General features: G+C 38.9%; 1 protein-coding gene across 2 annotated transcripts in view; it reads right to left on the reverse strand.

Annotated features, from left to right (window-relative positions):
* Positions 1-12,526, reverse strand: part of POLA1 (DNA polymerase alpha 1, catalytic subunit) — a 323,415-nt gene that overhangs the window by 201,911 nt on the left and 108,978 nt on the right. For both annotated transcript variants that reach the window (XM_060182802.1, XM_060182803.1), the window contains exons 27-28: positions 3,626-3,658; positions 2,378-2,470 (exon numbers count right to left, since the gene is read on the reverse strand). In XM_060182802.1, the coding sequence (XP_060038785.1) occupies positions 2,378-2,470; positions 3,626-3,658 (126 nt within the window). The remainder of the gene's footprint in view (positions 1-2,377; positions 2,471-3,625; positions 3,659-12,526) is intronic.

Consider the following 12,526-nt stretch of genomic DNA (forward strand, 5'->3'; position numbering starts at 1 on the left):
ACAGTGACAGAGACATTAAAAAATTAAGATATTATAATTTAAATATATCACCCTACAAGAGACTGGCATACTTTAGGCCACTCCATAGTCTGGGGCCCTAGTCAAGGAGTCCTGGGATTTCCTACACAGATATGATGGGTCTAGACCCCGGACAGATCCCTCTTTCATTGTCATTGGTCATCTCCATCAGGAATAACATAATGGACCCCTTTGGGGGCCCCCATAGGACCTTGCCCTCAATGTCGTTCAACAAGGGTAGAGAATGTTCCATCCTCCAAAGGGAAGTTGGATAACATACTCTATCTACCACCTGAGGAAGTTGGATCCTGAAATTGGGGCAACTTGGAACATTCCCATTCATGACCACAGAATGCGAGCTCAGACCTACAGGGATGCAGAGGTTACATAGGCTCCTATGCTGAATATGGGCCCCAGATCAAATTGATGGGGTTTACAGTCAATAATATTTATACACCTTTCCCATATTTGGGAACTGCTCTCTTCCCTGGTTCAGCTTTCTAGCCCTTTTTCCAGCCATGACATCATCTCCCCAGACAATAATCTGGGTCCACCTGCATATCAGATGTCAGGCTCAGGAAAAAGTTAGTATAGCCATGGGCCCTATGAAATATACCTACTAGCTATCTTCAAAACGGAGAAAGAAAGAAAGAAAGAAAGAAAGAAAGAAAGAAAGAAGGAAGGAAGGAAGGAAGGAAGGAAGGAAGGAAGGAAGGAAGGAAGGAAGGAAGGAAGGAAGGAAGAAAAAAAGAAAGAAAGAAAGAAAGAAAGAAAAAAAGAAAGAAAGGCAGACAAGACAGGGAGAGTATGGACCAACCTGTCAATGCCCATGTGCACCAGGGAAGCAATTACAGAAGCCAGTCCTTCCACCTTCTGTACCCCATAACCCTGGGTCCATACTTCCACAGGGTTAAGGAGGGAAAAGCTATCAGGGAGGGGACAGGGTGCAGAGCATTCTGGTGGTGGGAACTATACCTCTCTTATCCTATGGTCTTGTGTTTACATTTTATAAATACATAAATTAAAAAAAAGAATAGGAAAGCTATCAGGGAAGGCGATGGAACAGGGAGTTCTGGTGGTGCGAATTGTGTGGAACTGTACCCCTTTTATTCTGTGGTCTTGTCATTTTTCATTTTATAAATGAAAATCATACACACCCACACACATACACACAACCCTACTCAACTAAAGGACAGAAATGGCAGGTTCAGCCCAGGGGGATTTGTGGAAACCTGGGACTTCAGAGCCTCAGACACGAGTCTCTTTGCATAACCATTATGCTATCTACCCCTGCCCGCCTGTCTCTCTTTCCATAGTAGGGCAGAGATCTAGGGAAGCGGAGCTCCAGGACACATTGGTGGGGTCATCTGCCCAGGGAAGTCTGGCTGGCATCATGGTAGGGGGATTTGTGAAAACCATCTCTCTTTATTTTTACATCTAAAAATTAAATACACAGGTGCTTGCCATCAAACCTTTAGAGATGAGACAGGCCAACAAGTAGATATGCAGTCACAAATAAGTAAATTTTAACTATTAAAATAATATCTACAGTCTCTATATACATTCTCTAGCACCTTCAATACAAGAAAAAAAGTTTATGTTGAATAAATAAACACTCACCTGCTCTTTATTTATAGGCTCAAGGCACAATAGCCTTGAGTGAAAATATACAGCTTTGCAAAATAAAAATGAGTGTCATGTGCTAGGTACACTCTCAAATAAATGCTACGGTTCAAATATCACATATTTTAGTGGGGAAAGAGAGGTAAAACACTGCTAGTGCTTAAGATAGCATCTTGTTTCTAGCTTATTAGAACTTATTTTAGCAGAAATGGCTCACACATAAATTGTGAAGTGCAATTAAGAGATTATAAATATGTCTCCTTGACTTCCCAAATAAATTTCAGTATGCCTACAAACACTGTGTGTGCGCGCGCGCGTGTGTGTGTGTGTGTGTGTGTGTGTGTGTGTGTGTGTGTGTGTGTGTGTGTGTGTTGTTGTCTGAGCCATTTATTTATTGCTATCAGTGTATAATATGCACCTGAATATTCCTGGAGACAGTTCCCCATCTGAATGACAAGATATTAAGTAGTAACATGATTACATCTTAAACTTATCACATTTAAACTATTTTCAAGCATATAACACAGCTATCTTTTTCGGAAAATGCAATTTCCTTTGAATTTTGCCCTGAAAACAAACAACCAGGGAAGAAACTTAAGTAAGAGAAGGAAGACTTGAAGGCACTTATTTTGTTGTTTTCAGAAGTATGAATGTACACATGAATTTGTGAAATTCCATTTTAAAAAGCAAATTCACAAAAATAGGTAAAATAGATACTTTCATCAAATTATCTCACCTTGTTTCCCAATTTAAATACTTCTTCCAGATTGGTACTATTGGTATTTATCATAATTGAATCTGTATCTCCATAAATAACTTCAAGATTCATCTAATGAAAAGCAAGAGTTATAAAAATTAGCAACATAAACAATGGCCATTTATGCATTGAAATAAGAGTTTCTATACTATAGAAATTATAGGTTGGGGGTCGGGCAGTAGAGCAATGGGTTAAGCGCACGTGGCGCAAAGCCCAAGGACCGGCATAAGAATCCTGGTTCGAGCCCCTGGCTCCCCATCTGCAGGGGAGTCGCTTCACAGGTGGTGAAGCAGGTCTGCAGGTGTCTATCTTTCTCTCCCCGTCTCTGTCTTCCCCTCCTCTCTCCATTTCTCTCTGTCCTATTCAACAACAAACAACATCAATAACAATAACCACAACAAGGGCAACAAAAAGGGGGGGGGGGAATATGGCCTCCAGGAGCAGTGGATTCATGGTGCAGGCACTGAACCCCAGCAGTAACCCTGGGGCAAAAAAGGAAAAAAATTATAGGTTCCAATGACTTTTCAGAAGTTTGTGTGTATCCTTATCCATATATTGAGAGTTCACAACTGAAGACTAAGTTTGCATAAATCAAAAATGCAGAAATTACCATATGAAGCAAATCTCTAATTTATTAAAAACAGAGAGTGGAATAACTGAGGAAGTTTCTAGTTTTAACTAAAACAAATCACAGAAATGAATCACGTAACAGATTAGGGAAGGGGTCTGTTTTACCCACTGTACAACAAATTCACTGGTTGTGGCAATTTATGAATTGTATGAATCTTTTTTTTTTAATTCAGGGGCAAAAATCTGTATTAAATTCTTAACAGTTTCAAACTGTATTTAGTAGAGTACCAAGAGTGCCAAAAATCAATCATAACAAACAACACTAGAGCACATACAGTATAAAGACCTGGAAGTAAACTCTAATTAGCACTGTTACTAATTTGCTTTAAACATTCACATATAGGCTTCAAGCAGCGGCTAGATCATATCAGTGTTAGTAAAAGAAAAAAGCTATAATCCATTAGAAGGGATTATAAATGTAAACTAGGCATCCTAAGAAGTCATTTCCAGTCTGTTTGGGTTACAGTTTTCCATGAACACAAAGACGTTACCAGGCATAACATTTCTTTTTTTAATCTATTCTATTATTTTATTAGGAGAGTTAATTGCAGGACTGACTTCTAAGAGCTGCTTTATGATGAAAATAATCAGTATTACCTTCTGTACCATCTCTTTGGTATGCATCAAAATCTAAAAGAAACCAAATAAATCAAGATTACTATATTACATAATTTCATAAAGGCACACATAGATAAGTAAACAGTTTCTTATATATTTTTAAATTTCTTGATGGTTTTTTAAATTACAGTCCTCAAAAAGAAAAATTTCAACATAATCTAAAATTAAGTTTGCCCCTATACTGATTCTTAGCCACAGATGTGTAAGGACAGCTATTGTAATATTCTAGATAAGCAGTCAGATGTAATAACCTATCTTTAATAAACACGAATACGAAATCACTTTATAATATGGCAGAAAGGCAAGCTATATCTATTACTGATAAGTTTGGCAGAGCATTTTAACTAAGTCTGGTAATTTTTTAATTAATGAATGTTATTCAGGTTCTCACAAAAGCAAACATATAGGATATACATATGCATATATTATCATTAGATTTAAATTTCCTCTCTAGACAAAATTTCTTGAAGGGAAAGAGTTAATTACCACTATATTTCCTGGAGTTAGGACGGTGCACAGTACAAAGGTGGGGTGCTCTAGACAGTGAATAAAGAAAACATACACATATTCTTTATAGACAGGTCTGTCCCCAGACGAATAAAAGACTACAGGTATACAGATTATAATGCGGCTATAGATAAAAAACACAAAGAAATTGCCCTGGACCAGACCAGAAGGAACACATATTTAACAATGAAAGCCTCTTCAAAAGTGACCGTGTGTGTGTGTGTGTGTGTGTGTGTGTGTGTGTGTGTGTGTGTGTGTGTGTGTGTGTTATGTATGAGCAGATACTATGATATGAACAACTCATGGATTTTCTCATTTTGTTCTACAAGAGCCCTAAGAGATAACCACAACTGATATCCCCATTTGTTAGATGCAAAAAAGAACAATGAAATCCTCACAATGAAACAGTAAGATTGTGAAACCAAATGTTTTGCCTTGATCATGGGCCTGAGTCACTCTGTGGTATTGCTTCTCCACCTGGACCCATCTTCCAAAGGATTAATCTTTACCAAAAGTCACTTTCTCAGTGGATCAGAGAAATTTCTGTATTTACATTTTTTTCATACCTCAGTAGTCTTGCTTGTCAAATAAGCTGAAACATCAAATAGTGATATTTCTTTATTTAAAATAAAATAGATTTTATCTATTTATTCATGACAATGATAGGAAGAGAGAAAGAGCCTGACATTACTCTTGTACATGTGCTGCCAGGGATTGAACTCGAGACCTCATGCTGGAAGAATCCAATGCTTTATCCATTGCGCCACCTCCTGGACCAATATAGTGATGTTTCTGTCTTTCTTGACTTTCACATCACAGAAATCCCTATTATCCTGACCTCAGATAGCTTTTGCATCAGCCTCTGACTTTCGATTTCCATCACCCTTCTCTTTTTTTTTTTTTTTATTGTCTCACAATGCTGTTGAGACATTCACTATCTTATGTACTTGGAAGGTGGTGGATTGTAGTGAAAACAAAATAGGCAGGATAGGGGGAAATAGGGGCAGTGGGTTGAGTGGGTATTGTGGACCAAGGGCACAACTGTGGAGGAGGGCTTAAATTGCTGATAAGCATGGTGTGCAAACACCTAGCATGGAAAGATGAAAAATTGTACTCATATGCAAATCATTATTTACCTAATAAAACAATAAAAAAAGAAAATGGATTAAGTTAAGCCTGAGATTTTAACAATGACTGTACAGTGGAATCTCTGTACAATGACTGTACAGAGGATCTTAACACAATAACTGACCTCAAATAAATGTATTTGCCTCCAGGGTTATCGCTGGGGCTCGGTGCCTACACTATGAACCCACTACTCCAAAGGCCTTTTTTCCCATTTTGTTGCCCTTATTGTAGTTGTTATTGTTGTTGCTGTTGTTGTTGGGTAGGACAGAAATTGAGAGAGGAGGGGAAGACAGAGAGGAGAGAAAGATAGACACCTGCAGACCTGCTTCACCACTTGTGAAGTGACCACCCACTCCTGCAGGTGGGGAGCTGGGGTCTGGAACTGGGATCTTTATGCTGGTCTTTGCGCTTTGCACCATGTGTGCTTAACCCACTGCGCTACAGCCCAGCCTGCTTACAAATATTTTTTAGCTCTCAAAATGATTCTTATGCTCCAGTTGGACTAAAGGACCACTGGCCCAAGATAGCACCATAATCTCATTACGGAAATTATTTTTAGTTGACAGTTTATCCCCTCCACAGCTAGACTTCAAACTCTGGGAGGTAAGAGCATAAATCTATATCTAACTCATGGAAAATTATTATAGTTGTTGACTGAAATACTTCATAGTAATCCCAATTACTTTTCTATTAGACACTAAAATTTTGTTAACTAAAACAAAAAATACTATTCACTCTCTTCCATTTCATCTTCCTTTTTGAATATCTAAATTATAGCAAAATGGATTGTGCACCTGACAATTCCTTTAAAGAAAGGGCCAGAATGAAATCAACCCAAATGACGCTCATCACTATGGGGATAGACCTACTAATCCTGAGTTTTCTTCACTCACTGCCCCTCCCACTCTGCTAGGCTTACCTTTCCTCATCACAATGGACACCAATACCAGGTGACCTGCTAAGTAAAATAATGCAGCAGCATTACTATGCTCCTTATGTCAATCTTTCACATACATATAACAGTCTTCTCTCAAGTGAACCAAATCTATTGTCATCCCTAAGAGCACCTCCAATATGAACTGACAGCCTGCACTGTTCATCACCCACCCCCCAACTCTGTCCTGACATCAACTCACAACAATCACCAAGCACAATCTGGAAGCTGCTACCAAAATGATTTTCTCTTTGGTGGCAGAAGTATCTTGGTGGATGCTCTGTACCGAAGTAGAGAAAACTAAGAAGGTTATGATGCAATTTTTTTCTGATCTGTTTTTCATCTTAATTTATCCCACATTTGCACAAAGAATTGCTTTTCTCTTAGCAATGACTACCTAATATTCCTTTCTCTGAATCCATCATTATTTATTTAACCAATGCTCTTTTAATGAGTAGGATGGTTATTGCTAATGTTTAACTTTACAACCCTACTTCAACAAGTAACTTGAGGCCAATTGGTAGCACATCAGGTAGAATGCAAATGTTACATTGCACAAGGACGAGGGTTCAAGGCCCCAGTTCCCTCCTGCAGGGGGAGAAGCTTTACAAGTGGTGAGGCAGTGCTGTAGGTGTCTCATTGGCTCCCTCCCTCTCTATCTCCCCCTTCCTCTTGATTTCTGACTGTCTCTATCCAATACATAAACAACAACAAAAATTAAATAATTCTTGTAGACATGAAATCTTCCAAGCTGTCATTAACAAAATAAATTCTTAGAATGGGACTCATCAATTAAAGAGTTGTGTTTTAAATTTTTGGTAAATAGAGCGTTTCCTCCCCCCCCCCCCAAAAAAAAACTCTCTACAAAGGCCATACCAATTTCTGAGGACTTTTTCAATAACCGTTTTCCAGTGGCTCCCAATAGCAGCTGATGACAATGGTCTGAGTAAGGTTCAAGATCCTCCTCACAGATCATCAATTCTTCAGTCCATTCTATACCAGTCAACCCACAACCATGCTGAGTCCCACCTCTCTCTCTCATGCTTCTTCACAAAGCAGCTCTAGAGGGTGGGTATCACAGAGCCCTATCAAATCCAGGGCTTGCCCAGGTGCACATGAGCAGGATCACCTGATAGCTCCCTTAATTCATGCTGCTCACTGATGAAAGCCTAACTGCTGAACTACATAGCCACGGTCCTGTAGAAGATCTAGTAGACAGGAGCTATTAGTGAATATCTGCAGAATGCTGAATGAACAAGCATAAGGGAAGGGAGTATTGGAAGCCCTGTTTTGCAGATGGGAAAAAAAAATCAGGCTTTGAGATTTTGCTCAGGGTCAGAGTTAGTCAAGAGCTTGATCTAGGAGACTAGGCATTTTCTTTTTCATTATAGCTCTCAGTCCTGATAAAAAGTCCATAGTACATGAATGTTCTGGAATTCAACCTCCAAAAATGTATACATTACAGATATTTTCCCCATTAGGGAAATTCATTTTTTAAAAAGCCACAGGTATTCAGAAAGGTCTACTGGAAACAAGGAATAGTGACTACGAGATGACCGTTCATAAGTTCACTTCAAAGTGACACGTATAATATTAAAGCTACCTATTCTGACAGGAAAAAAATTATTTTATAAGTGCCAACTGCTAGAAAACAGAACTATGGAGGCTTGCTAAATTCATTAATAAGGCAGTCTGCAGTTATCTGGTTTCACAGCAACACCTGCATATTTATCTACTCATTACCAATTGGATGATGGAATTTTTTCAAGCACATTTCAAAAATCTGCCAACTTCAAGTGTAAAAAAATAAACTTTGTGGTTAATTTTTCCCTTAACAAAGTACAGCTGTTGAGAATAATTGTTCAAGATCTTACCCTGTAATGTCAACTGCAGCAGAACAAAGAGTATTTAATTAGCAAATCTATCCAGTAATTCAACACCTATTATATAAAATGCCTTCATGATTTTATTCAGGATAATTTGCTAAGAGGGTTATTACTGACATTCAGATGGAATTTAAAATTCCTACGCAAGTCGAGTCATAATAGCAGTAATGATCTCCCCAATCAGGAGATTCGGTGTCACACAAGGCTCTCTTGCAATGCAGCAGCCGATTTCCTGACTTCTTAATTCCTGGGCTCAGCTCAGTGAGAGCCCTTCATGCCGATATTTCAGTCAGCAATACATCTTTAATGGGACTCTATTAAAATAACTAGAACAAAAATGACTTTTTTTTGGTTAAAAAGAATGACAGCACTGCCATCATATCAATCATTGCAGGCTTTGCAGAACAGTGCTGTTAGGGGAAAAGAGGAGGGGAAACAGGAAAGGAGTGGGGTTGGGGGTAGGAAGAGCAACAATTAAAATAATACGAAAAGGTGTTTTAACCCCAATCTGAGCCTCAGAAGGCTGCTGGTGAAGGATGGAGAGAACTAAAATGGAAATGTAAAATGTACTTCAAAAATTGTTTCCTAAAGAAAATGATTTGTTCAGAATACACCCACGACATGGTTTACTAAGCAGAAAGAGCGTGTTTGTTATGCTAGGGTTAACAACAGCAGCAACCTAAGGCCAACTGATTACTAAGGTGTGTGTTTACACATTTCCCCAACAAGAGCAGATAAATCCAGGCTCTTTTTTGTTGTAGTTAGAATAGAATACTGGTGTCCTGCAATGCATCAAAAGGTTATGAAATGTTTTCAGATAGTACTGCTGACTAAAAGAGTGCTCATTAATACTACATGACAAAGAAAATACTAACTTCCCACAGTTAAAATGAAAACTCAGGATACTATTCCAAAACTCTGTGTCTAATAGAGTAAGATTGGCTAAAAAATAGTTCAGTTTTGTATGCAGTACAGACACTGACCACAAAACAAATCCTACAAGATAAAAAAAAATACTGAATAAGGTCAAATTCTAAACCAATAAATGCATGGATAGAATGACTAAGATCTCAATGGCTTTAGGATTCTTCTGTTATGATGACGTGAAATTAGAAATAAACTGGAAGTTTTTTTAATACATTAGCATAATAGGAGTGGCAAAAATGAATGGTTTTGAAGGATGGGGAAAAGAAGTGTAGAAGAAATATAAATATTATGATACTTGGTAATCCAACCATTATCTAAACTTTCCCCAGTTCCAATTTCAGCAGTTTCCAAGCAGGACTCAGAGCTACTCAGTTCTCTTGCTTGGCAAACATTTATTTTACCCACATTCCTATTTTTACATGTGTATCTTTTCTATTAGATGCTCAAGGAACAAAGCATATGGATTTAATATGCACCAGCCTTCCTATCTCCATCACATGACATTTCCATGATGCTAAGATCCTTACTGCAATTAAACCTTAGTTACACCTTCTTTGGAGTTGGGCATCACTGCCTAGCTAGACTGGAATAAAAAATTGTATGTCCCCAGAGATATGGTGGGAGATATGATGACTTAATGCATCATGTGTGGTTATGAAAATGCTCCTGAAATCTGATAATTTTGTAAAACAATGTTAAACTGCCAATAAAAACATTTTTTAAAGTCTATGTAGTAGCCAGGGAAGTGGTTCATGGTAGAGCACAGGACTTGAAAGCCTGAGGTCCTGGATTCTAATTGCTGGCACCACAAACGCCAGACTCTAGTCTCCTGTCTTGCTAAATAAAAGAAAATCTCCAAAGAAATTATATGCTGAAAACATGAAATGCAAAGACAAACCAATATACACACACTGGGTTTATTTCCTAAAAGTTACAGGCCTGAAAACCAAGTACTGGTATATGTTGCCAATCAGTAACTAGTGATTTGTGGACAAGCTGATTTTGCTCTCTGGGTGTTAGCATTCTCATTTATCAAATGAAGAAGTTGGAGTTCCTTCCAGACTTAAAATTCTAGTATCCAAGTTTGGCACTTAAATGTATCCCTCTTTTTTTTTTTTTTTTGGATAGGACAGAGAGAAATTGAGAGAGGAGAGGAAGACAGAAAGATAAGACATCTGGAGACCTGCTTCACTGCTTATGAAGTGACCTCCCTGCAGGTGGGGAACCAGGGACTGGAACAGGGATCCTTACGCCGGTCCTTGTGCTTTGCGCCATGTGCGCGTAACCCGCTGCGCTACCACCGGGCCCCCGATATACTGCTTCTTTATATCTGGCTGTTTTGTCTTTCAACCACACTCACTTCTTTAAAATGGGAGGGGGGTAGGAAGCACTAACATATCCCACAAAGATAACCACTATTGCAAGACTGTATTTCTGTACCCTATAATGCTTCTGAGGGTCACATGGTCATAAAGTACACAGAAACACCTAAGTTCTCACAGGTTGTCTACATACAATTTTATGTACTTGGTGTAAGTGGGCAGGTATAATCATAGCACATTTCAACTTCTGTTGAAATTAACCCCAACCCCCAATGCAACAAGTACACATCTAAACATGCATTAGGGTTTCTCAACCTAGGCACCATCAATATTTTAGATGAGATCATTACCTTGTGTGCGGGAAGGGGGCAGTTGCTGGTCTCTACCACGTCTCTAGATGCCAGAAGCACATATACTATGTGTGTCATGTGTACGCTTGCTCACACACCCCCATCCCGCTCCACCCCCCGCCTTGTGAAGTTGTCTTGAGGTATTTCCCAATGTTTCCGAAAAAGGCTAAATTTCTTTCTTTCTTTCAAGATTTTAATTACTTACTAATGAGAAAGATAGGAGGAGAGAGAAAAAGAACCAAACATCACTCTGGTACAGTGCTGCTGGAGATTGAACTCAAGACCTCATGCCTGAGAGTCTAATGCTTTTTTAGACTCTTTCCACAAAAAACCAAATTTCCATTGGTTGAAAACTGGTAATACTATTGCCATCAGTGTCACCACTAACTAAAACCAAGGGCTGGCTTCCTTTCTAATCTAGTAAACCAACAAGTTCCCACAACAGACTATCTTTACTGCCAATGTGCTGTTTTTCCTTCAGATCCTCTAGCACCACTGCTTTCTTCTGCAGTGTTCTTTCTAAACTGCACTCATAAAAATGAAATTCAAATTTCTTTGACCCAAAACAAACTTTCTAGATTGAGGCACACCTCATCTTCATGCTTTCCACGTGCATCTTAACAATCCAGACTTCCTGAAATAGTCTGACTGCACTGCACAAACTGTGCTCTTTATATGCTACCGTGCTTTTCACATGCCATTGCCTCATAGTTGTTTAAAGTATATCTGAGAAGTTAGGCCGCGTGATGGTTAATGTTATGCATTGGCTTAGCTAGGCAATGATACTGGTCAAATATCAGTCTGCATATTGCTGTTAAGCTCTTTTTTTTTTTTTAAACATAAGACTTACATTTAAATCAGTAGGGTTTTTTTTTTGTTTTTTTTTTTTTTGCTCCTGGAGGCCATTTTTCCCCCTTTTGTTGCCCTTGTTATTGTAGCCTTGTTGTGGTTATTATTGTTATTATTGATGTCATTTGTTGTTGGATAGGACAGAGAGAAATGGAGAGAGGAAGGGAAGACAGAAAGAGGGAGAGAAAGATAGACACCTGCAGACCTGCTTCACTGCCTGTGAAGCAACTCCCCTGCAGGTGGAGAGCCGGGGGCTCAAACCGGGATCCTTACACTGGTCCTTCCGCTTTGCGCCACATGCGCTTAACCCACTGCGCCACCGCCCGACCCCCAAATCAGTAGATTTTTAAGTAAAGCAGATAGCCCATTAAAATGTGGGTAGAACTTATCCAATTAATTGAAGGTTTTAAGAGAAAAGGACACAAGTATCCCAATGAAGAGGGAACTCGACTACAGACCACCTTTGACTTAAGCTGAAACATTAACTGAAACATTAACTCGTGTCCTGCATATTTAGGTTTCCAGCCTGACCACATGCACTGCAGATTTAGACTGAGACTTTGTCAGCACCCACTATTACATGAACCAACTCCTTTAAATAAATCTCCCATCACACACACACACACAGAGAGAGAGAGAGAGAGAGAGAAACAAACAGTCTCTGTCCCTTCTCCTTCTCTCTCTCTCTCCTGGTTCTGTTCCGTTTCTTTGAAGAACCCTAAGTAACACAAGCTGCCCGAGTTTGAAGTCAGACAGCAATTTTATAAGCCACATGACTCTCAGATCACAGTGCAACTACTCTAAAGCTCCAATACCTTGATATCCACAATAAAGATAAACTTGGCTTCTCTACAACAGGACTACAGTGAATAATAAATGTAACCATGCGTGTAACCTGGTTTGTACATTCTCTGGTACATAAATGCTCAGTATTAGGTATTACTATTACCTAAGATGTACTTATTTCACAAGGAATT

The sequence above is a fragment of the Erinaceus europaeus genome, chromosome X, assembly GCF_950295315.1.
Source record: "Erinaceus europaeus chromosome X, mEriEur2.1, whole genome shotgun sequence".
NCBI lineage: Eukaryota > Metazoa > Chordata > Mammalia > Eulipotyphla > Erinaceidae > Erinaceus > Erinaceus europaeus.